The sequence below is a fragment of the Chiloscyllium plagiosum genome, chromosome 16, assembly GCF_004010195.1.
Source record: "Chiloscyllium plagiosum isolate BGI_BamShark_2017 chromosome 16, ASM401019v2, whole genome shotgun sequence".
Taxonomy (NCBI): domain Eukaryota; kingdom Metazoa; phylum Chordata; class Chondrichthyes; order Orectolobiformes; family Hemiscylliidae; genus Chiloscyllium; species Chiloscyllium plagiosum.
The window spans coordinates 31,692,941-31,720,453 of NC_057725.1; the positions used below are offsets into that span (position 1 = coordinate 31,692,941).

Sequence of the window (27,513 nt, forward strand, 5' to 3'; positions counted from 1 at the left end):
CTGCAGTGCTCTTCCAGCACCACTAATCCAGCTATATTAAAATCCTAACATGCTGCAACTTGACAGGGAATCTGAATAAAGTCAAGGTAACACCCCAGCGGAGCATGCCAGTGACAGTGGAGGAAGGTGATCAATATGGTAATGAACAATTGGATGCATTAGTGGTCACAGCATGATGCAGATCTGGGGAGAATGAAATCAGATAGCCCGGTGGAAATAAGGTTGAAACCAGGAGTTGGGACAGTCGTGAAATTTCTGATGAATGAATTTATCCTAAGGTTTGGTATACCATCAAAGATCAGTTCAGACAATGGGTCTGCCTTCATTCAGAAAGTAGTTAAGTTGGTGCTGCAGTCTTTGAGAATTAAACAGAGGTTTGAGTGCGTGTATCATCCTCAGTCACAGGGTATGGTGGAAAGGTTTAATGGGACATTGAAAGCCAAATTAAACAAGATCTGCGCCAGCACCAACCTTAATTGGGTTGATGCACTGCCGCTGGTGCTAATGAGTTATCACATGCAGACTAGTCACATGACCGACCTAACACTGCATGAGATGCTCACAAACAGACCTATGCCAGTGCCCACGTGGAGAGACCCATATGAAGGGCCTAACTTGGCGCGGTTAAGCTTAGAACGAAACAATATATGCAGCAGCTAACTATGATACATGAGACTATTCACCTGTAGGAAACACAAAGAGAACCGACACCTGTCAATGAGGAAGGACCTACTAAACCCGGGGAATGGGTGTACATGTGGGTTTCTTGAAGACGCTGGAATGAGCTGAGGAGGGAGGGACCTTTCGTAGTGACTAAGGCATCACCAACCACCATCCAAGTGGAAGGACGACACATATGGTACCACCTTAAACATTGTACTAAAGCTCTCCCACCAGCACAAACTAACTCTAACACTGAGGTAAGTGGAGCTGAGGCTGAGGAACTTGGACACGGGCAGGCCACACAGGATGCTTGTACCCCTCAGCAGGGTTCCGAAAAAGGTACAGGTGAAGTTTTGGGGATATTGATCATTGCAGAAATGATAGTGATGGAGATGTGAAGTGTAGTTCTCCTGGCAATGGGGATAGGGAAGACATGCGGCATGCCCCTGTTACCCCCCTTCTCTGATGCCAGGCCTGCATACTCAGACTTGGAGACCATTAATTTGGCAAACCTGGATTGGTAATGCCAGGGTCATTCAGGCTGGGAGGCAAAGACCTATTGGAAGTGCAGACCTCGCTGCCCTAACATAGGTATGTGCCCGTGACAATCACTGGTATCAAAGGGCAAACTATATGGCCGTAATGATGGCTAGACAGGACTGTTTCTTGTGTACTAAGGCAATCCCTCATACTATGTTGTCCCTATGCCTCCTAACTCGACCACCTGTACTCAATGGCGTCTGCAACATTCTAGCCGACCTCTTAACCCGGATGATCCATCAACTTACAGGCAATTTCATTGCCCCTTTTAGTGCCTCCTACTTCAGACCTCTACATTCTATCAGCAGAATGATGCGGGCAGGCAGCAACTCCAACGATGGTGTGGCTATAGTACCCTATGGTCCATCAGTAAGACTAATTACACATTCCCCGTGGTTGCTTTCATGATACGGGAAGGGTTGAGTTTTGAATGCTTTAAGCGAAATGGCTCCACACCAGTAGTGTATTTTAAGAGTCTTTGCGGTGATATGATTGAACTCAAGGTGGACACCACATTTGGGGCTGTTTTAAATTCTCAACACGTCCCACTGGCAGATACTTGGTGGCTGTGTGGTAAGAAAGGAGGGTTGCGCCTGACGCTGCCTGCTGACTAGAGTGGCAGCTGTGCCCGTGTAATGCTCCTACACAAGGTAGTTATATTGCCACACGCGCAGCTTGATGCGATGTCACAGTCAGCTTTGTGCCGAACTAAGCGACGGTATGTCCCTGATCTGACGATTCGGATTGATAGCATAGGACAGCCAAGTGATAGGGTGTTAAAAAGAATACTGAATGGATTAATTACATTTATTACAACCAGCACAGATTTATCAATTATACTGACGATGCCCTTGTGGCCTTGGGAGAACAATTGGATGCTACTACTAAAATGACATGGCAAAACAGACAGGCCTTAGATTGGATACTGGCAGAAAAAGGTGGTTTTTGTGTGATGTTTGGGGAACATTGCTGTACCTTTATACCTAACAACACTAGCCCTGGGGGATCTTTTACTAAAGCAATGGAAAAACTAAAGAATCTAAAATGGGAGCTAAAAGACAATGTGGGGTTTGGTCATCAGGTTTTTGATTGGCTGAATAATATATTAGGGTCTTGGGGAGCATGGTCTTATTGTAGGTGTGGTTTTGCTTCTTGTCGCCTTTGTCTTTTGTTGTGCTTTACCTTTTATTAAGTCCTTTTTAGTTCGCGTCACTACCCGGCAACTTGTGGTCATTTCAGCTACCCCAGGAAGCACTTACACCTCTGATGGAACCCCACCGCTCTACTATTATGACCTAACAACCGCCACGGTGCAAGCAATAAGTCCACGTGGGGACATTAATGATATAAAGTTTGTGCGAAGATTTGTAGCTCGGGTGCTCGTTGCTGTGGTTCTGTTCGCCGAGCTGGAAGTTTTTGTTGCAAACGTTTCGTCCCCTGGCTAGGCGACATCATCAGTGCTTGGGAGCCTCCTGTGAAGCGCTTCTTTGATGTTTCCTCCGGTGTTTATAGTGGTCTGTCCCTGCTGCTTCCGGTTGTCAGTTTCAGCTGTCCGCTGTAGTGGTTGGTATATTGGGTCCAGGTCGGTGTGTTTGTTGATGGAGTTTGTGGATGAATGCCATGCCTCCTGATATTCACCAATCAGCCACTTGACCTGTTATTTAGATTTAGATTACAAGTTTAGATTCTCGAACAGAATCTAAGCAAGTCCACACCGACCCTCCAAGCAGCAACACTCCGCACCCATCCCAACCCACATCGACCTGGACCCAATATACCAACCACTACAGCGGACAGCTGAAACTGACAACCGGAAGCGGCAGGGACAAACCACTATAAACACCGGAGGAAACATCAAAGAAGCGCTTCGCAGGAGGCTCCCAAGCACTGATGATGTCGCCTAGCCAGGGGACGAAACGTTTGCAACAAAAACTTCCAGCTCGGCGAACAGAACCACAGCCACATTAATGATACTTCTGAAGAACGCGCGGGTCCTAGATTGTGAGGGATCTTGTGTCCTTTTTCCTGTTCTGGTTATTGGAGGACAGGTTTTTGGTCCAAGGGACCCTGGAATGGAGGAAGAACCCTTTAAGTCCCAGATTCCAAAAATTATTTAGCCCTTGTTGGGACCTATATTGTTTGTATTGGGCATAAGAGTGGCTGAATATATTGTCTTCTTTCTCTGGGTGAGACCAGTAGGTCTCAAAGGGGGGAATATGGAAAATAAAGAACATGAAATCATGGGAAGATTTAAAACATGAAGACCACTGGCAATCTGTGGTCTGTGGAAGGCAGGATGGGATAACCATAGTTGAATTTTCTTACACCAATTAGCAAAGTAAGTATAAGGCTGAGAGGTCACTATGGCGAGATGAGATAACACGAGAGAGAAACTTGTTTTATTACTTAAGTGTTATGACAGGATTGGGACCATAAATATTTGCGACATGACATTAAAATATCTAATTATAGTTAGACAGGAGACTATTCTAATAGATGGAATAGCTAAATATCTATCATGATAGGTTTTTCACTGTAGCAGAAGTGATAATAAATATCTAATCATGACATTAGGAAAATATTAAGCAGGGTCTGGAATGAAAGACCATTGTAGCAGAGTTAGCAATAAATATCTAACCATGACATTAGAATAACATTAAGTAGAATGTACAACTAAAGAGATATGGGAACTAACATCACTGCTTTATTGTGTAGCTAGAGTGAGGTACTTTGATTAATATCTTTGGACATGCTGATAAGCTAACAGAAACATGATAAAAAAATATAAAAATCCATAGACCCTGAGGTTTGTGGGCATTCGAGAATCTGCTTTCTCAGTTTCACGGTTTTTTGTTTGCAAATAAAAGACCTACTTCTTGAAGAACTCTCTGTGTCTCCTGGTGGTTCTCTACATTTTCTCCACAACAACTCTAACCTCAAACCTTTGATACATTGTCTGAGCTGAGAATTCACTTTTTATAAAACCTTAAGTCATCTTGGAAATGTGACTTTAAAGAAGTTCTGTGATTTACACATTAATGAATCAAAACCTGCAACCCCATTCTAAGTGATTGAAGACTTAACAGCTATACAGGTTTGTTCAATACATTGCATCAGTTGTATTATACTGTAATCTTTTACTGCCCTATAATCCGGCCCCACTAGCTACTTGATGAAGGAGCAGCGTTCTGAAAGCTTGTACTTCCAAATAAACCTGTTGGACTATAACCTGGTGTGTGATTTTAACATTGTCCACCCCAGTCCAGACCAGCATGTCCACACCAACTGACAAGGCATGGACAACTTATACAGGCCAAGCAAAATGGCTGAAGAGCTTTCCTTTCCACTGCATCAGGATAATGGGCATTTCCTGGCAGTCATGATGTAGAAGAGCCAGTGTTGGACTGGGGTGGACAAAGTTAAAAATCACACAACACCAGGTTATAATCCAACAGGTTTAATTGGAAGCACACTAGCTTTCGGAGCGACTCTCCCGATGAAGGAGCGATGCTCCGAAAGCTAGTGTGCTTCCAATTAAACCTGTTGGACTATAACCTGGTGTTGTGTGATTTTTAACTGTTGGACTATAACCTGGTGTTGTGTGATTTTTTAACTATTTCCTAGCAGGACAGTGCTGAGTCTGTAAAAAGTACCCTAATGTGTAGGGATTTCTCGCCATGTCAGCGACAAATCCATTGTGTGGGTCATGTTGCACACAGAATTACAGCGTGTCCATTTTTCGGATGTCGGGTTGATTAGAAAAGACGGTTCCTCCAGTTTGAAATTGGCTGTAGCTCTGAGCCGTCTTCCTTCCCTCTCACTGGCCCAATACAGTGACAACGGTATGAGGAAAAGGAAGCCGGTCATTCTGGTTTTATGTGACCTGGCCTGGTCCATTTCTGTTCACTATGGCCCTGGAAATCAACAAGTTGTCTCTCCAACTATAAATGTAGCCTTTCCCGGGACAAAGCTGCATTATTGGTAATGAACTGCCGGGGGTAAAAACCCCTACTCTGGGATAATATTGACCCTTTCTGACAGGAGCAGGCCTGTCCTTTGTGATAATGTGGATGCAGACCTGTGTGTGTGTGTTTGATGGGGTACACTTGCCCCTTCGGAGACAGTCCCCATCTGTCGTTCCATGATAGTCTCGGAGACAGCCCAACACGTCACTCACTTTCAGTTTCGTTTCCCTTTTTCGGAGCAGAATGGCCGGGAGAGCGGGTGAGTGAACCAGTGTCCTCCTCTCCCCCCCCCCCCCTTTCTCCCTTCTGCTTGGTTGGCCGTGGCCCCGCATCAGACATTGCCCGTGCTCTCCGGACTCTTTCCCCGCGGATTCAGTCCCTGCGATGGGACTGGACCCACAGTAACTGTACCAAAAGGCTCTTCGCTGATTGCAGCGCTCAGAGTGGCAGCCCAGCCCAACGGCTCGGTGTTCTCACTCCCGATCCGTACTCTCAAACTCTGCCTCAGAGATGTGTCCAGTTGGTGGCACAATCTATCCCTGTCCCTCTCTCCCAGCTCCAGCGCCTCTGCCTGATGCTGACCTATCTGTGAGCTGTCCTGCCCCTCAGTCTTTCACTTCAGTCTGTCTCCCTGTGGAATATGGGAACAGAGTGAGCCACTTTATCGGCCTTGAATTCCTGCTTTCAAACAGTTTTATTTGCATAAAACAATCATATTGGTAACCGAGTGAAATCTCCCAGTGAAATCCTGCGGTCGTTCAGAATGGAAAAAAAAAACATATTTTCCAATTTCAATCCTTCTCTCACTTTCACCTGATTCATCTCTGATTCTTCACTCCCCTCCTTGACTTCACTGTTTCCATTTCTGAGGATAGGCTGTCCACCAAAATCCATTACAAACCCACTGACTCCCACAGCTTTCAATTTTACACTTCCTCATACCCTGCTTCTTGCAAGGACCACAGCCTCATTCCAGATGAAGGGCTTTTGCCAGAAACGTCGATTCTCCTGCCCCTGGGATGCTGCCTGACCTGCTGTGCTTTTCCAGCACCACACTCTCGACTCTGATCTCCAGCATCTGCAGACCTCGTTTTCTCCCAGTCCATTCTGTCAGTTCTTCTGCCTCCATTGCATCCTTTCCAATTATGCCAGTCTTCCACAGGAGTGTCTCCAACATGTGCTCCTTTTCCCCCAACTCTCTCCCATTGTGGTTGACAGGGCTCTCAACTGGGTCCGACCCATTTCCCATATTTCTACGTTCACCCTTTCCCTCGCTTCCCTCCTTTTCTAACCAACCAGTCTCATCAGGATCATCCTTCACCATTTCCACTATATTCGGCATGGTGGCTCAGTGGTTAGCACTGCTGCCTCACAGCGCCAGAGACCCGGGTTCAATTCTCGTCTCGGTCTGTCTGTGTGGAGTTTGCACATTCTCCCCGTGTCTGTGTGGGTTTCCTCCGGGTGCTCCGGTTTCCTCCCACAGTCCAAAGATGTGCAGGTCAGGTGAATTGGCCATGCTAAATTGCCTGTAGAGTTAGGGGAATGGGTCTGGATGGTTTGCTCTTTGGAGGGTCAGTATGGACTTGTTGGGCTGAAGGGCCTGTTTCCACACTGTAGGGGAATCTAAGAATGCCACCACCAAACACATCTTTCCTTCCTTTCCATTGTCAGCCTTCCACAGGGATAGTTCTTTCCAGGGGTTTCTTGGTCCACTTCTCCATTACTCCTAACAGTTCCTCAATCCCCCGTGGCACCTTCCCATGCAACTACAGCAGATGTAACACTTGACCATTCACCTCCTACTGTCTAAGGCCCCACATTGCCTTCCAGGTGAAGCAATGAATCATTTGTGCTTCTTTCAGACTTGTATTTGCTGTCTATTGTCTTATTGTATTTGCTGCTCACAATGCAGCCTTTTTCATGTTGAAAAAACCCAATGCAGACTGAGTGACCACTTTACTGAGCACCTCCGCTCTGCCCATTGGAATCAGCGCAACCTTCCAGTTGCTTGACATTTCAATAAACTATCTTGTTCCTATAGTGATATTTCCATCTTGGGCCTGTTAAGAAGTTAACATGAGCTGAAGGAAAAACAATTAATATTCCACTTAGGCACACAATATTGAATTCAACAACTTCAGAGTATGACTCTGTCCTTTATTTGTCTGACATCTCCCTAGCCTTCCTGACCATGTCTTGTTCTTTACTTTGTTCCAGGAGAGTGGATCCATTTTCTCCTTTTCCCATATATTATTTATATCTACATCTATTTTACATCTCTATCCCTCCTTTACAGCATTAACACTCTGCCTTTTACTCTGAGCACTCTCACAATCTGTTCCACTCACTCCTCCTCCCTCCCTGTTAACAACATAAGAAGTATCCTTTTCTAGCCCCCTTTTGTTCTGAATAAAAGTTAATTCTTTCCACAGATGCCAGCACACCTGCTGAATTTTCCCAGCACATTTTGTTTTGAGCCTAATGTTTAGCTCACCAACAGCCTGCATGCTCACCGAGGCTCTTTGACCATGTCCAGCACATTTCCCACCTTCCTTTCTCATCTTTTTCTCAGGCTCCCTTGTCTTCCATGTACCAGGTTTCAGTTTAATGGATCATCCTCTATTATTTCATCCAGTGTAGTGTGATGTCATTATCAAACATATCTTCCCCTGCCCTTCCCTATCAGCATTCTAAATGGACCATTCCATCTATGATACCCTGGTCCATTCATCAGTCACCATTAGCACACCATCCCATATCTTCAGCAGTTTCCACTGCTCATTGGGTGGAAATTGAATATTAGAAAAAAAGAAGTGATTTCATGCACATTTTATTTTCCTTGCCTCTGATCTATATCCTCACAAGTTACACATTTGAATCCCTGCAATTTACACCCTCTGGATTTACACCATACACTCCCTGATGTATAACATAAATTACATCCCTAATGTATACCCACATAATTTACATCACCGGATTTACATTTCCTGATTTATGCACTTCTTGATTTAGAGCCTAATGATTACACTTACCGATTTACACTGCCCCAATCATGAGTTACACTCTTCAGGTGTATATACATTCTCTGATTTATGCTTTCTTGAATTTACAGTCCTGAATTCACACACCTCCCCAGATTTACACATCCGTGATTTACACTCAGCTCCCCAAACTTATACTCTGCTGAATTAAACCACCCCATCCCTCATTTAGGCATACGTTCTTAATTTACACTCCCCTGATATACACACAAACACACACACACACTCCAGGATTTACACTCCCCTGACTTACACACATGCTCCTGGACTTACACTCCCCTGATTAACACATTTCTATCTGATGGTGGTTGTCAGTGATGTGTTAGCTGGTTGGGATGCTGCACAAAGACTTATTCAGTTAAACCCAAACTCTGTCCAGCCAGGAAAGAGGACACAGCCCTTATTTTTGTAGCATGACTCATCAATCTTTTATATATCTATTTAAAATAAATTGGGGTACAGCAATTGTTCAGAAATATATCACTGAGACTTTCTAATTCTCAAGTTTTGAATGCATTTTTTGAAAGTGTGTTTGTCTTTCAGAGCAAAACCAGGCAGCTGAGCAAACCCAAGATCGAGATGTAGACCTATCCATGAAGCGTCTGAAAGTTTTACCTTTGGAGATCTTGCAGAACCCTCAGATCGACCATCTCAATCTCGACCGCAACAGACTGAAGAATATAACAGACATTTCGAAGTTGAGGAATCTGAAGACCCTCATCCTGTCTAAGAATGAGCTGGTGGATTTCCCCTCAGAGATTGGCTCACTGCGGTATCTTGAAAAGCTGCATTTAAACCAGAACAAAATCTCGCAGATCCCAGCAGAGATTTTCTCCTACCTCCCACTCCTGAAGCAGCTTAAACTCAACAACAATCGGCTCAATGACCTCCCGGGAGATCTTACCTGTTGCACTGAGCTTCAGTACCTCAACCTGTCTCACAACCTTATCAAGAAACTTCCCAAAGCACTTGCCAAGTTAGGAAAACTGGAGGAATTTTACATTGAAAATAACAAGTTGTGTGAACTGCCTCCTGTGCTGTTTGAAGGCTGCTCTCTCAGGAGATTCAGTGCCCGTGCAAACCCACTTCGAGAGCCCCCTGATGAAGTCTGTGCTGGAGGCCTGCAGCATATCCGCAGTTATTTCAAACAACTCCAAAACAACGAGTCGTTGAACGACAGGCGGGTCAAGACCATGTTTCTGGGTGCATCCATGGCGGGCAAGTCAACTCTGTGTAAAAGTTTGACTAAGCGGGAATTGGTGACAATTGCAGAGAAGGACAGGACAATTGGGATTGAGATCAGCGAGTTTCAAATGGAAGACTTCTCCTTCCTGTGCTGGGATTTCGCTGGGCAGCTGGAGTATTATCTGACTCACCATGTCTTCATCACACCACAAGCCCTGGTTGTGCTTGTTATTGACTTGCACAGGTGAGCAGATGGCTAGGATTGAGAGATCAGGAACAAATCAGGAAATCCTGCAGAAACATAGCAGCTTTGGTAGAGAGAGAAACAGCATTGATGTCTGAAGTCCCATGTGACTCCTCTTCAGTCTATTTGTTATTCCAGGTGTTTGTTTCAGATTTCCAGAACCGGCAGTATTTCACATTTATTCTTGAGATTGGGAGATGCCTGAAACTTCGAGTGTTGATTTAATCACAATGCTTCCTTTGTAAAAAGTATTTTTGAGCAGCCCAGTGTCTCACTGAGTGAACACAGCTCAGTGCATGACAGCAAGCATTAAAGATCCACAATGCATCAGCTTCATTTGTGGGACTACAGTTAACTGAATCACTGGAGCAAGGGGAAGCAGATCAACCAAACCTCCTGATGTGAATCAGTATCTGGAGGTCCCTTGTCATTACTCTTTCTTCATCTCCCCTTTCATCTCTTTCTTTCTTTCTGTTTTATTCCTCTCCCTGTCTTTTGCTGGATTGCCTTATTCACTCCATCTTACATTCTCATCCTTTTCTCCTATTTAAAAAAATACTCTAATTAGTTTACTTTCATTCTTTCCCTCCATCTCTTATTGCCTTCCTTTCATTCTCTTCATTGTTTCCTTCTCCCTGTGTCTAAAATAAGATGAACAAATTCCATTTGAATGTTTTTCACTCTATGCTGTTCATATTTTTGATAGGGTCCAAATACTAGTGTCAAAATATCTTAGTATCACAATATCATATGGTTTCCATGTTTCAATGTTACAATGTCCCAGTGTGTCCCTGTCCCAATATCCCCCTGTCCCTTGTCCCACTGTCCCTATGCCTTGTCCCAGTGTCCTTCTGTTCCAGTGTGCCCCTGTCCCTGTGTCTCCTGTTCCAATATCGCCTTGTTCCCCCCTGTCCCTGTGTCCCCCTGTCCCTGTGTAATGTTAAAAGATTAAATGGGAGTATCTCTCAGGACCTTAATGTAATATTAAAGAGTTAAACTGCTCTGAGTGAACATTCTGGAAATGGGTGGGGACAACATTCATGCAGGAATGCAAGTGAGCGCCACTCCAATTACACAGTCATTTGCTACTCCTCCTCCTACTATTATCAAATTAAACTATCATTCAATCTTGTCCATTCAGAATTGCTTTCTAGCCATCCCTTGAAGCTATGTATGCCACATCTGCATTGTCTTGGGGAATCATTTAGTCAGGAAATCGTTTCCATAATGATTCCCCAGGCTTAAGGCATTTACATTATCTCTGAAGATCATCTTATCCTACCATTGTACGTGGGGTAACATGTGACTGCGAGGGAGTGACTGGGAGTTGTCTTGAGTGGCATGTAACTATGGAGGAGTGGTCAGAGTATCTGTGAGTATTACCAACTGACCTCTTTAAAGGGGATTTCTTTGTTCGGGGCCTCACTTTGACTTGACTTCACACACCTGCGAAGAGGGTCAAACGGGGTCACCACTTAACTGTTTGCAGAAGTTGGTGTGTGCAAAAAGATCACTAAAACGTTCTCACCTCGGTGGAAACTGGACTGAAGAACACCACCCCACCATCAGACAAGGCCGCGAAGAAAAGAAAGACCAGCTGTACCCTCCTGATGAAATCACACCCAGTAAAACAGAAAAGCCTGCCAGCGGACCGCATGGCACTGCAGTCCATGCCACTCCATTCCCCCAGAGTCGAGTCCACGGCACAAAAACCCAGACAAAGCTTCTGCAGCAGTTAATGTACTTTACTGTCGGGACCCAAGTGGACCAGCTCCACTTTCTCCTCCTTCTCCCAGTGACGCCATGTTGTCTAAGAGTACTTCTAAGGGAACGTGTGGGGAACAAAGGCAACAATTTTAAGAAGTACCAAATTCTAACTTTTCTTCTGTTCTGCAGCTTCAAACCTTGTGTCTGTAGAGGACTTTAACCTCCTTTCTCACTTTACTTCTCACTGGGACTCTCACCCCCCTTTTAACCCTGGAGACTCTAACCCACTTTTTAACCCTGGGGATTCTAACCCCGATTTAACTCTGGGAACTCTAACTCCGAATTAACCATGGGGACTCTAACCCCAATTTAACCCTTTTTGCGCAAAGTGGCTCATTGGTGTGCAAGTGTGCGAGTTACCTCCAAAGATTCTGTCACCACCGAGTCCCAGGAGATGAGGGGTTGATTGAGTGTTTAGAGAGAGAGATCAAGATGAATCTTACCTTGTGGTTCCATCCATCTCATGCAACCAATACTCAGATGATAGCTTATGCAGTCCACCTGGAAGCTCTGTGTATGTTGGAATCCTCCTGCTGCCACCATATGTTGGGTTCTTTTCCCGAGGTTTTGCACACAAGATGCAATTTGCACACACCGACTTCTGCAAACAGTTAAAGCGGTGACCCACTTTGACCCTCTTTGCAGGCGTGCAAAGTTGAGTCAAAGTGAGGCCCCGAACAAAGAAAATACATCCCCTTGATACAGGTCAGTTGGTAATGCTCCCAGATACTCTGGCCACTCCCCCATAGTGACATGCCACTCAAGACAACCCCCAGTCGCTGCCTCACAGTCACATGTTACCTCAGCTACAATGGTAAGATGAGATCATCCTCAGAGATAATGTAAATGCCATAATCCTGGGCAATCGTTATGGAAACAATTTCCCAAGGCAATGCAAGTGTGATGTGCTTGCTTCAGAGGATGGTTGGAAAACAGTTCTGAATGGAAGAGCTTGAATGATAGTTTAATTTGATAATAGTAGGGGGAGTAGTAGAAAATGACTATATAATTGGGATGTGGGTAATTCGCATCCTTGCCTGAATGTCATCCCCACCCACATCCGGAATGTTCACTCTCTGCAGTTTAACCCTTTAATATTACATTGGTTTTCAGAGAGATATTCCCATTTAAACTTGTAACATTACACCTCTGTCCCCTGTCCCAGTATGCCCCTGTTCCAATGGCCCCTCTCCCTGTTACCCTGTCCTAGTGTGCCCCAGTCCCAATGGCCCTTGTCCCTGTTACCCTGTCCTAGTGTGTCCCATTCCCAATGGCTCCTGTCCCTGTTACCCTGTCCTAGTATGCCCCAGTCCCAATGACCCCTGTCCCTGTTACCCTGTCCCAGTGTGCCCCTGTCCCAATGGCTCCTGTCCCTGTTACCCTGTCCCAGTGTGCCCCTGTCCCAATAACCCCTGTCCCTGTTACCCTGTCCCAGTGTGCCCCTGTCCCAATGTCCCCCTATCCCTGTGACCCCGTCCTAGTGTGTCCATGTCTCAATGTCCCCTATCCCAGTATCCCAATGTAGTTGTCATTATTGCATTGTTAGGAAATAATTTCATTGAGATTTTAAACAAACTGTGACTCCTGTATATTCAGTATAATCTCTCATCCAAAAAGCAAACTCCGCTCTGCCCACAGGTACTTTGATGACAGAAAAGGATTGACCCAAACATGTTCATTTTCAGCTGATTTACAATCAGTGAAGACACACTGACTTGACCTTTCTGCAAGAGCCTGGATAAATCTCAGGCTTGGATTGGTATTGGAGATTAAAGGGTCATTACAGACTTGGAAGACCAAACAATCCCCAGCACCTCAAATGCCAAGGTTTGGGCAATGACATGGATATTAATGTTGATTGTAAATGGGCTGAAAAATGGAGCTGTGAGGTTGAATGACTATTCTGGAGGTTTTCTTATTTATCTTGTGAGGACTAAACCCCTATCAAGATTAATATCACAGGGCACCTTCTGTGCTAACGTTGATGAGATAAACAAGCTTCCTGAGTTGCGCACTTGGCTCTTATTTTGTCTTTAAGTGACGCTAGTTATCTTCCTCCAGGTATAAGATGGATGACAAGGATTCCTTCAAGGAGCTGGTTGGTTTCTGGATCAATAATATTTTGATGAGAGTCCCAGATTCCATTGTACTTCCTATTGGGAGTCACATGGATCTGTGCGAGAAGGATGAGGTCCAGATGAAGAAGAAGGACATTGAAGAGAAGATCAAAGAGATACTGATTGAAAGATACGAGAATTTGAATCAGCGCCTGGCAACACTAAATAAGAAATCACAGTGTGAATTATACAGAGATCAAGTGAATATACTGGATGATTTAGTCAAGTACAATTTAAAGGTGAAGATAATGATGTTTCTATAACGTAGAATAAGGTTCCTGTTGGGAAGGCTGACCATTTAAAGGGTCACTGCATTGTTTGGAAAACTTTTTGTTTCACCTGTGCACATCAAGTTAAACAGGACCGAACCAAATCCACGGTAACACTAGACTGGGACCTTTGGCGCTGAGGCCACTAGATTGTGGTGCTTCAGTAATGGGCAGACAATGGCATGGAGCAAGTAGTGGCAATTACTATTTCTGGCACTGCCTGCTCTTGGGGAGGAACAGGAGGAGACAGAGAGAGATGATGTTATTCAAACATTACTCGGTCCACTTTATTTTATAATAGTCTCAGGTCCCACAACAGCCTCAGTCAATTTACAAAGATATGCCACATCCTGTTTGAACCTGAGTAGATTAGGAAATGTTAATCCCTCATTCCCTTCCTTTCTTCACTTCTTCATTCTCTCCACTCCATCTCTCTTCGACTTTCCCTCCATCTTTGTATTCCTTTCTCCACACTTTCCTCTTTCATTCCCTTCCTTCTATTCCCATCCTCCCTGCTTTCATCCATCCTTTGTCCCCTTAATTCCCTTCCATTCCTTCTTCCATCATTTCTTCTTGGGCAGTTGAGAATTTGAACAGGGTTGAACTAGAATTGGTGATCCTTGTCTTGCAGGTTTTGGACCTCATTCCCGTTGACTGCACTCAGTATGATACAATCATCAACGCTTGGATGCAGATTCTAGAATCAGTTCGGAATAAAGATATTTTCCCAAATGCAATCCGGACTCTTCCAGTCACTTACAAGAAAGTGGAAAAAGTTATTACTGAACTGATTGAAACAGAAAAAGTTCCATTTCATGGTAAGGATTATTCATTTTACTCCGCGCTGAATCTAGTCTCAATGCTGGCAATAGTCATTCATAAGAAAATAAGAAACAGGTGCAGAAAGCCATTCAGTCCTTCAAACGTGCCATATTGTCCTGGCAAACCTCCTCATTATTGTGATCACGGCTCTTCTATCTCAGCTACAATGTCTGAAATAATCCATATCCCTAAATTCTCTTAGTACCAAAAACTAATTGAACTCTGTTCTTGAATACACTCAATCAACTGCTGTCTGAGGTGGAGCATTCCAAAGATGTGCCATCTTTGAAGAAAAAAATCTCTTCAGCTCAGTTCTGAATAGGTCCCAGCACTAACCAGTTGCTGCTCTTTCCTCATTCTTCCATCACTCCTCCCCTTTTCGCACTCCCAAAAGTACTGATTCTCACTGGAGTACAGTTCCGCACACATTTATTTACATTGGCTTTATAGATCATATTTTGTCTATTTTTATTTAACTGAAACACAAGCACTCAAACAGAAGTTTATTATGCAATACAAATTGAATAAACTAAACTACTTGTATGTTGGGAGGTTTCAAAACACACAGGAAAATGACAATCCCATATCCCAACATCATCGATTTACAGTATCCACAAATACTAAAACCCTTCTCTAGCACATATATCGGTTTGCTCAATTGTTTCTTTTCATCACCACTTTTGGGAATTTGATAACTTTTTCCGTGATTATTCACACAAAAGGACATTAACAAACTGCTACCAGACAGTGATGTATAGAAGTTTTCTAGGTTTTGCTAAAAACTAGGCAATTACATAGCCTTCAATCACTTTATGAGTTGTTCACTGGAATGGTGCTGGTGCATGTTTTGTTCTAAAATGATGATTTTGCATTGATAAAGTATTACAAAGACCCAGATAAGTAGTTCTTCAAAAGCTGGTATTGGAAGTAAAGGCACAGGTTTTACTACTTGACATGTGTGGCATGTCTGCCAAATTTAACCACATGTTCTGTAACCCTGGCCAATACAAAACATCCTATATTTTAGCCTGTGTTTTCCTCATCTAAGGCTCTTACCATAGTAACATTTCATTGTGATATTTAGATGGAATTACCACCCATGGACCACTTTCCATTCCTCATTGGCTGGTATTTGAATTGATCGCCATTTCCCCAATAATTTTTTGTCTTCCAAATAATAGTATTCAGGTATTGTTTCTGAATCAATTTCTGAATAGACTGTTTCACTTAACTCTTTAAATTCTGAATCTGTTGATGGCATTTCTATTAAAGAAGAGTTAAACATATCAGCCTAATTCTCTTTACATTCATCTTTTTGAGATAAATTTTTTGAAAACTGTATTTGATAACTGAATTTATAAATCAAACATCCTCCTGTTTCATAGACTCCTTTTCTTTCTGTCTAATGCTATGCACTGAAATTAGGTTGCAACACAATCAAGGAACAGTACAGGGTATTCCTTCTGCAACCTTTCAGTTTACCTCTACCAGTCATCACCACTCTTGGTGAGGTTAATATTCTTGAACCTGCCAGGTCAGTTTACAAAATAAAATCAATTCCTCTATCGGCATTTATTCCATTATTTCCACTATAATGTCTCCATTTACCAATTCACTCTTTAATCTCACTCTGTATCTGAGACTGGTTTGTAACGTCCATGTACACATCCAGTCAATATTTTCTCATTCATTAACCCATCTGTAAGACAAATAGTATTGTCAGCCAGCAACAGTGACTGACTTGCACCAGTGTGTCAATGTCTTTATTGGTTTACCTCTTTGATTCGAAACACAAGGAGTCACCCTCCTTTTGAGACAAAATACTTAGAACTTCTAGAGATCTGATTCTCTCTGTCAATATTAAATAAAGACTTTTTGCAGCTATCTAGAACTATCTCTCCCTTCGTAGTACATTCCAAGGAAACAGGATCTCTGCTGCTACCATTTTAATACCTATACCTGTTCTTGTCTGGATAGGGTGGATAGGGAAAAGATGTTTTCACTCGTAGTAGAGGCTAAGACCCAAGGGCACAGCCTCTGAGTGAAGGGGCAACCCTTTAGAACTGAGATGAGGAGGAATTTCTTCAGCCAGAGGGTGGTGAATCTGTAGACCTCATTGTCACACAAGGCTCTGGAGAGCAAGTCATTAAGTGTATTTAAGACAGAGGTAAATAGGCTCTTGATCACTAATGGGGATCAAGGTTTAGGAAGAGAAGGCAGGAGAATGGGGTTGAGAAACATCAGCCATGGCAGAGCAGACTCGACAGGCCAAATGGCCTAATTCTGCTCCTATATCTTATGGTGATATGGTCACATGGTACACTGCTATATCTGTACTTGTCAAACTCTGAAACAAATCTCTTTCACTTCATCAATCCATCTACGTTCTCAAATGAGGTAAAATGACTTTTGACTCCATGTTCAGGAAATGTTGTCACTGAGCAGAGAGTCTTAAGTTAAACCAAGTCCTTCATTGGAATCAGAATCATTCTTTGAACTATCACCTTGTCCTTTCTACTTTACCTTAAGCTTTTTCTCTCGCCAACTCATGTCGTCAAAGTTCTCTTTGGAAATCAGTTGTTCTTATAAAACTGTTCTGATCTATCTCCTTTCTTCATCAGAAACCATATTTTTTTCATTTACCTCCAAACAGACATGGGCAAATTGCCACCAAAATATTTCCAAGCCAAGTGGTTTTCCTCAAGCGATAAAATATCATTTTCTGACTCTTCTAAACCGAAAGCAAGCTAATGGTTTTCAAAGTTCACTCCTTATACATATAAAGTCTCACAATGTAAGAAGATTCCTATTATCACTCTGGGAACTCTCTCTCTCTATCATAGTCATTTGGAAAAATAAATCAATGCTTCAGAAATACTAACAAATTAATCATTAAATGACTACATGCACACTGACTAAAACTCACACGTCACTAGTTCAAAATCCAAACTCTAAAATAAATGATATTAGTATGCTAAATCACACACTTTACATCATAACTCACATTACAGTCCCACACACACTCTTATTAGAGTGCAATTCCACTCATGTTAGTTCAGATTGGGATATATTTTCCAGAGACTCTGGTTCTCTCTGGGATATAGTTCCACCAACACAGCTTCACACTTGGGTATAGATTCTACAAGCACTGACTCTGGAGTACAGTTCCACAAAAGTAACTCCCATTGGCACACAGTTCACCACATAGATTGGCGTACACGTTCCACTGTCGCTGACTCTTAATGTTGTGGGTTTTTAAAAACAGGAACTGTAGCACTCGATGAATTACAGAAAATGTTAAATCTTCACAACATTGACAGTGAACAATTGGAATACATCTTGAGTTATTTGCATCGGATTGGGTTAATTCTGTGGTTCCAGGATCTGCAGGCTCTGGAAAACACTGTATTCCTGAAGCCATCATTTCTGATCACTTTGTTTAAGGTAAGTGTCTGACTAGGATCACTCTTGTTTTTATTCTGTTTGAGATGATTGCCATTCTTAGATGACTTCCTCATTTCACATGCATAAAATCATAGAAACGTACAGCACAGAAAGCATCTGTCACCTCTGTACGAGTCCTCTGGGAGAGCTATATTTAATTCAGTCTGTCGGCTTTTCCCCACATCATAGAATCATAGAGTCATGCAGACCCTTCGGTCCAACCAGTCCATGCAGACCATAATCCCAAAATAGACTAGTCCCACCTGTATGAGTTTGGCCCATATCCTTCCAAAAATTTCTTATTCATGATTTTTATCACTTATCTAAATGTCTTTTAAACATTTTAAGTGTACCCGCATCCACCCTTCCTCTAGAAGCTCATTCCACACATGAACCATCCTCTGCGTAAATAAATTGCGCCTCATGTCCTTTTTAAATCTTTCTTCTTTCACATTAAAAATTCCCCCCATCACAGGAAAAAGCTATCTGCTATTCATCTTACCTGTCCATCATGATTTTATAAACCTTGCAGATGTTTCTTATTTATGTCCAAAACTTCTTTAAAATCTAATTCCATAATGCTTTCAAGGAGTGAAATCTTAACTCAGAATCTTAACTCGGTGTGAAGAGAGTCTTCCCTATTTCCCTCTCGTTACTTTGCCAAACATGTGAAATCTCGGCCCTCTAGTGACAACGCAGAGCTTTTCAAAGGTCAGGGTGCTCAGGTTCAGTGTGGTGAAGTTCAGGATGTATTGTGAGTGTTGAAAGGGGTGAGATTTGGGGATTGGAAGAAGGGTGAGGGATCAAGAAGGGTGCTGCTACCCATGAGTCAGTGAGTGCTTGTGATCCTTCAAAAGCTGTGGTGCTGGAAAAGCACAGCTAGTCAGACAGCATCCAAGGAGCAGGAGAGTTGACGTTTTGAGCATAAGCTCTTCATCAGGAATGATGACGAGCTTTTGCTCGAAATGTCGACTCTCCTGCTCCTCGGATGCTGCCTGACCGTCTGTGCTTTTCCAGCACCACACTTTTTGGCTCTGATCTCCAGCATCTGCAGTCCTCACTTTCTCTTTGTGATCCTTCACACCTGAAAGGAAGATAAAATGTTTCTTTGTTAAAGTTCCAAATAGGGTGGAGGATGAAATGAAGCTATGGAACATTTGGTGTGCTTAAGGTAGAGATTGGGAGAGTGAGCCCACAGTAGTGTGTGGCTTTGAGAGGATGTCAAATGGTGTGGCGAGAGCAAAGGCTTGATGAATTTTCTGTCTCTTGGACATACCTATGATCATAGCATAAAAGATGCAGTTGGAATCCAGAAGGAGTAAATTGAAGCTGAGATAGTTGCTGAGGAAGGCAACATGGCTGTGAAAGGAGTTTTTTTAAAACGATACCTGCTCAAACACGAGGAGGAAAGGAAAGAAGATGGCCAGATTAGAAGAGCTAAATAGAAATCCAGTCAGAGTGGAGAGCGAAATGAGTAGGCATTCCGGAAGAGAAGTGGCCATGAATTAAATAGTAATACGAAAGAAAAACTCTTCAGATGCTGAAATCTGAAAAAAAAATCCAAAAATAAATGGATGGAAATCTCAGCAGGTCATGGAGCATCTGTCAGGTGTAACAGGGTTAATATTTCAGGTTGATAACCTTTCATTCGATGTTATGAGTTCTAGTCAAATCCCACTACTCCATGAACTGCACCAAAAGTATGAATAACTTAGTTAATCACCAAAATGGTCAAATTATTTCTCTTTACCACTGTTGTCTGAAAAAAAAAGAGACCTTCACCTGATTATTTAATAAAGTAAAGAGAAACGTATTTATTAGAAACAAACTTATGCTTTAAACACCTGGTAAAACTGGTTATCAATTATACCATTTCACAGAATTAATCTATATCTCCCAAATCCAACACAAATGTAATTCATACACAGACAAGGAAAGACAACTCTGCAAAGATGTCATGGCTTCAAACTTAGGCAAAAAAAGGAACAACATTTCTGTAGGGCAAGGTTTTGAATGCAGAAGGAAGAATAGACTGACTTCTGTGATTTCCTGTCAACAAGTTTCAATTACTGACAGACACAGAATGATAGAAGAACTTTAGCCTAGATTTCACCTTCAGATGGGAAATGGTTAGGAGTGCTGATAATTCATCAAATTTTTCAAATTCCTTATCAGAGAGAGAGAGATTTTTTAGTTGGTTTTGTTTTAAGAGCTTTTTTCTTACTGACTGAGAGAGGGAGTATGTGTGTGGGTGAGACAGAGATAGTGCTACTTCTCCTTGTAAGCCTCTCCACAGCTACAACTTCAGGGTGTGTATTGAAAAAACAATTTTAGTTTAGAAGCTGTTAGTTGGCAACCATCAGCATAGATCCAGCTTTTCCAAATCTGTTTGTTGAACAATAAATCCATAAAAATCTTTCTCCTATTGCTTCTTAAGAGTTATCTGATATTCTTTCCATAAAGTCAATTGATTGGGTAAACTGATATCTATTTGACCTTTTATCATTTTGTTTCTAATAAATCAAATGGTAAATCCCTCTTCAATCTAGCAGTGTCAAAATGGTTCCACATTCAGTTTCTCATAGTTTAAAAATATATACGTATTTCTAACATGCATCCACTCTTGGGTGGAACATCAGTCCTAAATATCTGTCATCACAAAGTGGACTTGATATAAGTAAATGCAGGAAAGTCACACTAATTCATCAGTTTTGACTCCTAATACAGGATTTAGAAAGATTAAAAACTTGGAACTGGAGTAGGCCATTCAGCCTTTCAAGCCTGCTTTGCCTTTTACGATGATCATGGCTGAATCTCTGTCTTGATTTATACAGTTTCTTGTTACCATTTGTTTCCTTTCTCCATACTATTCCATTATATTGTTCAAAGTCAAAAGTCACATGACACCAGGTTATAGTCCAGGTTATGTTCTTGATGCATCTGGAACAATTTTTACCTTATAAATTTACGTTAGCAAAATACCAACAAAATAATTCAGTGTTTTGAATTTCAAATTTACAAAGGCCAAGGATTTATGATCAATGTAAATTTGTGTTTTGTTGTGGCAGTGATAACATGAACTTGGCAACTTTTAAGTGCCAATAATAAACCTAGGGCTTCCTTTTCCACTCTAGAGTCTTTCTATGTGTCCCTGCCTGGGTGCTATTTTAGCCTCAGTTTGTTCTATTCATTTATGGTCATCTTGTGCAGTGGTAGTATCCATACCTCTGAGTCAGGAGGCTTGGGTTCAAGTCCGACCTTGAAATAACATCTCTGAACAGGTTGATTAGAAAATTTCTAGAAGGAGCACTGCATTGTCAGAGATGCTGTGTTTTAATGAGATTTTAAAGTGAGGCCTCATCTGCCCCTTCCTGGCAAATTGAAGAGCCTATTGCCACTAAAGGAGGAATAGCATGGGAGTTCTGCCTAGTGTCTTGGCATTCATCACACCACTAATCTCACCACAAACACATTATCTGCTTATTACTACATTGCTTTTTGTGGAATCTTGCTGTCTACAAATTCACGGCTGTGTTTAATAACAATGATCACAATTCAAAGAAATACTTTGTTCACTGTAACATGGTGATGTTGTGAAAGGCCTTTACAAATCTTAAATTAAAAACTGAAAATAATGGAAACACTCTGCAGAGTTGGCAGGATCTATGGAGCGAGAAACAGAGTTAAAGATTCAAGTCTAAGGCCATTCATAAGAACTGTAAAAAAAAAAATCACGGACCTAAAACGTGAACTGTGTTTCTCTCCATGGATGCTGCCATTTGTGCTGAGCATTCCCAGCATTTGCCATTGTCATTTCAGATTTCCTCAGCATTTTGCTTTCTGCTAAAGAAATCTTTGTATGTTTTTCTTTCAATAATCTCCCCTTCTCGGGAATGTATGAAATAATATGAATGATAATAATAATCACAAATGAAAATGCTCTAATACACCTACTACTGAGTAAAAGGGAAAACAGACTCAAGTTTCTATCAACTGGAATGTCTTTCCAACCAAGTTCTGTGCTATTTCAGATGATTGTCCGCCATGATCTGTTAAACCAGCTGAACGATATCCCAGCCAGAACACTGAAAAAGGAATCAGCCGTTAAGCCAGACCAACAAAAATGGATCATTGACTTTCAGACTAAAGCAACTCTACACCTTAAAGCCATCATAGTACTTGTCAAGCATCAATTGAGGCTAAACGGTAATAAGGATCTGCATGAAATTACAGAGGAGCTGATTGGAGACGAGAAAGAGAAAGGCAAACTCTTCCAAATATTGGAATATTTTGATATCTGTCTTTCTTCAAAACCCCAGGCCCTAAATCCTGATGCACGTGAGTTCAGACCAGGTTCCCAGTGGTTACCGCCAGATAATGCTCCGCCTCTCACCTACCTATTCCCAAGTTACTTGACTGATACAAAGGTGGTATCAAACCATTGGAATGAAGACAGTGATGAGGATCTCCATGTTCGAGCTTTCTTTTTGCCTGAAATTCCACAAGGATTCTTCCACAGGTATTCCTGCTCTTAACCTTTTTTAACTGTTCCATGTTTCCCTCCTCTGTTAAAGGCTACTGAGTGCTGGGAAAAAGCTTCATGAGGAACAGTTCTCTCTACAATATCTAGCCCATTTAGTGTGAGTTTAAATGATGAGATTGGGAAACCTGAGAAAAGGAACAGGCCTGAGCTATTCAGCCTATTTCATCATGTTGTTAATAAGACAGCTGTATCACAAACTAGCTTTATATTTCAGAAATTCTGTGTATCTTCAGCATTTGCAGTTTGGCTTCTTATTAAGTTTACATTAATTAATTTAAATTGCATTTTAAATCAGTTTTGTTTTAACTGATTTGGATTTGTTTAATGAATATTAATTGTAGCCATGCTGAAAATACATTTTGTTAAAGTGATGCTGCATAAGCCTTTGTCTCCTGGCTTGACAGCACCTTAATTTAAAATATTTCATTCTTGTTCACAGATCCCTTCACCTTGCCCCTGTCTAACTCTAGAAACAGTTCTACTCCATTTGTGATATTTGCATTCCTGCCCTTCTGAATTCTCCAACATCTATAATATTAATCTTTCCAAAATTGATGGAAATACCTTTGGTAGCTTGGTGTTTAAGCTCTGGAAATCCCTCCTCTTTAAACCTCCCCATCCCTCTGTTTCTTCCTCTCTTTCTTATCATGCTTCTTAAAACCTACCCTCTTTGAGCAAGCTAATTATCACCGACCTTAGTATTTCCTTATTTGGCAAATATTATATGGTAATGCTTTATTTGATATGCCTTGGCGAATTTTACAGTCTTAAGGGTACTACATAAATGTAGTTATTTTTGTTGCTGTTGAAAACCAGTTGGTTATAGCAAGTGTTTGCAAGACAATTCTTTTCCTAATTCCCATCTCTGCTTTTCACAGGGTTACAATTAAACTGTGTAATTTTATTTACTCTCACTGGGTTGGTAAGGAGCGATGTCTAGTGATATGTAATGGGAGGAAACTGCTCCTGAAGGAACACAATGAAGAAGCCAACAGTTACATTGAATTCCGCTGTAAGGAGAAGGGAGAGGAGAATGGTAGGTCTGGTCACACCCTTTTGATCACCTACCCTTTTGTGAATTGGGGTAACTGTTTCAGTGAGACCTTAGGATAATCTATAATGAAAACAAATGCAGATGCTGCAAATCTGAAACAATAGCAGAAAGCACTGGAGAAGCCCAACAAGTCTGGCAGCATCTGTAGAGAGAAAAACAGAGTTAACATTTTGAGTCCAGTGACCCTTCTTTGGAAGTGAAAATAGCAGGGCAGGATTGGTAATTATGCTGATGATGAGGTTGGGTGGATGTGAATAGAGTACATGGAGAAGGTGCCCGGAGAGAGGGAGAGAGAGAGAAAGAGAAAGGGATGGGCAAACAAAGAGATTGCTGATGATAAGTCGAGAGAGAGAGAGAGAGATAGAGACATGCTGGGTGGGATGCTAATAAGAAGAGTAAATAGTTGAAAATGAGTTGGCTGTGCAGGGAGCAGCCAACACAGAACAGGACCTAGAGGTGTGAGTGATGGTAACAAACATAACTCAGGGTGTTCACATTCTGAAGTTGTTGAGCCCTGATGGCTGTAAGTACCTGCGCAGAAGATGAGATGTTCTCCCTCCAGCTTGCGTTGAGTCTCACTGGAGCAGAGCAGCTGATCTGAGACAGTGACATTGGCATGGAAACACAGTGGTGTGTCGAAGTGCCAGGCAACTGTAGGCTCACAGTCATTTTTATGGGCAGAGCGTAGGTGTTCAGCAAAATGGTCACCCAATCTGCATTGTGTCTCCCCAGTGTAGATGAGAGTGCGATTTTGGAGAAACTTTGTAGCTCAGGTTGCGGATCGGGTTGTAAGTTTGCTCGCTGAGCTGGTAGATTTCTTCTCAGGCGTTTTGTTATCATGCTAGATAATATCATCAGCACTTCATTGGAGGCTCACTGATGATGTTACCTGGCGTGGTGATAAAACACTTGAGAACAAATCTACCAGCTCAGCGAGCAAACTTACAACCTGGTAGAGGAGACTAATGTGGTTTTCCATTCCTTTACAATTGTTAAAATATCAATTAAAGAAGTAAACCCTTAAAATATTAGGTGTACTATGTTCTCCTCAGCTGAACAAGGTATGCTACGTAGATCCTGATGAAAGGCTTGTGCCCAAAACGTTGATTCTCCTGCTCCTCAGATGCTGCCTGACCTGCTGTGCTTTTCCAGCACCACACTCTCAACTCTGATCTCCACCATCTGCAGTCCTCACTTTCTCCTAAGTGCTGGATGAAAACAGATTCAATATTCTATGACCACCAGAACAACGTATTGCAATTATATGGCCCCTTTGAGAAGGTTACATGTTCCAAGGTGTTTTGCAGGAATATTAAGGCAGAAAATTTGACATTGAGGCACATAAAGAATAATAGAGCAGGCGACAGTAAATGGTAGGTTGAGAGAAGCATATTAAAGGAGCAGAGGTACTGGAGAGATGGAGGGAATTCCAGAGCCTAGAGACCAGGCAGCTGGAGGCATGGTCAGCAAGAGTGGGGCACTGAAAATCTGAAGGACACGAGAGGCCAGAGTTAAAACACCACCAATTGGCATTTATATCACACCTTTAACCATAATTAGCAATGTCAGAGGTTGATGATGAGCTTTTTGAGGAGAGGATGTTTGAGGGAAGATTTTCAAGTGGAGTCAGACAGTACTTGAAGAGAGGGAACCGTTAACCATATGAGCTAACATGGAGGCCAGGAAGGCTCATGTCAGTGGTCAGGCATTTCCTGAGAGTAGGTCACAGGCAATAAGAGGGTTCTTGTGCATTCCTGATTTTCAGGATCCATCATTGGTGGCTGTAAAATCAGCTGCATGGATCCTAAACTCTGGAACTCTGTCCCCACCTCTCCTCTTCCTATAAGAATTTGTTTTAGGGCCTCTATTTTAGGTGATCTAACCTAGTATCCCCTTAAGTGAATCAAATGTCAGATTTCATTGATAACAATCCTCTGAAACATCTTGCAACATTTTACTTTATTAAAGGTTCTATATAATTGCAATTTGTTGTATCTCTATCTCTGTTGTATCAGTGATTATTAGGTATTAGAGATTTTGTTATAACAGCAGTAGGGATAGTGAACTCTCTCCTTGTACAGGACATGACTTATTTCTGGGCTCTGTCCTGCAACAGTGAGGAACATGATGGGGAGGAAATCTATTTGCTCACTTTTGACTGCAGAACATCTGGCAGTCAGGAAGTTCCTTTTTGATTTTAGAGTTTGCTTGTAGGATATTTTAACTGTCTTAAACAAAATATTTGCAGATGACAGAATGTGAAGCAATATCGTAAATCATTTAGATGAAAGCATTGCATTACAAGGTGATATTGATAAATAGGCAAAATTGTGGCAAATGGATTTCAATGTAAATAAGTATAAGGTCATCCATATTTGGAGCTATAAAGGAAAGAATAGAGTGATTTATAAATGATGCAAAACTAGAAACAGTGGATGCTCAATGAAATTTGGGATGTGGGTACACAGGTCATAAAGGTATTATGAAAATCAATCAAATGCTGATGGGCCAATCTGGTCTTTATATTGAGAGCACTGAAATATGAGTGGATGGAAATCATGTTACAGCGAGTCAAACGCCTGATTAGACTACACCCAGAGCACTGTTAGCACGTCTGGGCACCATACATTAGGGAGGATGTATTGGGCTTAGAAAGAGATTGTTGGACTCCAAGGTTCTGAAAATGCCATCAGGCCCAGGGGACTTATCTATTTACACCCAGAGCACTGTTAGCACGTCTGGGCACCATACATTAGGGAGGATGTATTGGGCTTAGAAAGAGATTGTTGGACTCCAAGGTTCTGACCACATGGACTAGGAGTAGAGGAGGCCACTCAGGGCCCCTAAGCCTGCTATACCAATGAATAGGATCATGGCTGATCTGATTACTTCGCATTCCAGTCTATCTCAGAAAACCTTTCATCCTCATGTTTATCAAGAATCTATCTATCTCTATCTTAAAAATACTCAAATTACTTTGTTTCAAGTTTCTTTTGAGGAAGAGATTTTCAAAGACTCTGAAAGGAAAAAACCTTTTCATCTCTGCCTTAAATTGAGAACTCCTTTTTTTCCTAAAAGGACTGTGACTCCTAATTCTGGACTCCCTATAACGGTAAACATCCTTTCCACATCCATATGTTCAGGCCCTGTAAGATATGAATGTTTCAATTAGGTTGTCTCTTAATCCTCTAAACTGCAGTGGATAAATGTCCTGTCTCTCCAATGTTTCCTCATATTACAACACTGCCCAGTCCAGGTATTTAATCAAGTAAGCCTTCTCTGAACTGCTTGCAACACATTTACACCCTTACTTTTTCTTAAATAAGGAGACCAATACTGGACGCAGTACTCCAGCTATGGTTTCACCAATGACCTGTATAAACCATTGCCTCTATACTTTTGTATTCAATTCTCCTCATGGTAAATGATAACCTAGAGTTGAAAGGGATGGTGCTAGAAAAGCACAGCAGGTTAGTCAGCATCCGAGGAGCAGGAGAGTTGACATTTCAGGCATAGTTCCTCTGTCTCCAAAGCACATAAGTGTCCTGAAAGAACTCAAATGAATTGATGAAAAAACATGATTTTCTTTTCATATAACTATTTGACTCTGTCTAATTACTTTGAACTTTTCTAAATGCCCTATTATAAGATCTTTAATAGTTGCTTCTAACATTTTCCCTCTGACAGATATTAAGCTAATTTCCTGATGAAGAGCTTACGCCGAAAATGTTGACTCTCCTGCTCCTCAGGTGCTGCCTGATCTGCTGTGATTTTCCAGTGCCACCCTTTTCGACTTTGATATTCTAGCATCTACACTCCTCATTTTCTTTTAAATGAAAACTCAGTAAATATTTTCTAA

The 27,513-nt window shown here is 41.9% G+C and overlaps 1 protein-coding gene across 3 annotated transcripts in view; it reads left to right on the forward strand.

Moving 5' to 3' along the window:
• Positions 1-5,321: 5,321 nt before the first annotated feature.
• si:ch211-210p4.6 (malignant fibrous histiocytoma-amplified sequence 1) overlaps positions 5,322-27,513 on the forward strand; it is a 35,265-nt gene continuing 13,073 nt past the window's right edge. For all 3 annotated transcript variants that reach the window (XM_043705698.1, XM_043705699.1, XM_043705700.1), the window contains exons 1-7: positions 5,322-5,427; positions 8,753-9,638; positions 13,467-13,761; positions 14,423-14,609; positions 17,879-18,057; positions 22,089-22,576; positions 23,479-23,636. In XM_043705698.1, coding sequence (XP_043561633.1) covers positions 5,412-5,427; positions 8,753-9,638; positions 13,467-13,761; positions 14,423-14,609; positions 17,879-18,057; positions 22,089-22,576; positions 23,479-23,636 — 2,209 coding nt within the window. In that variant the 5' untranslated portion in view covers positions 5,322-5,411. The remainder of the gene's footprint in view (positions 5,428-8,752; positions 9,639-13,466; positions 13,762-14,422; positions 14,610-17,878; positions 18,058-22,088; positions 22,577-23,478; positions 23,637-27,513) is intronic.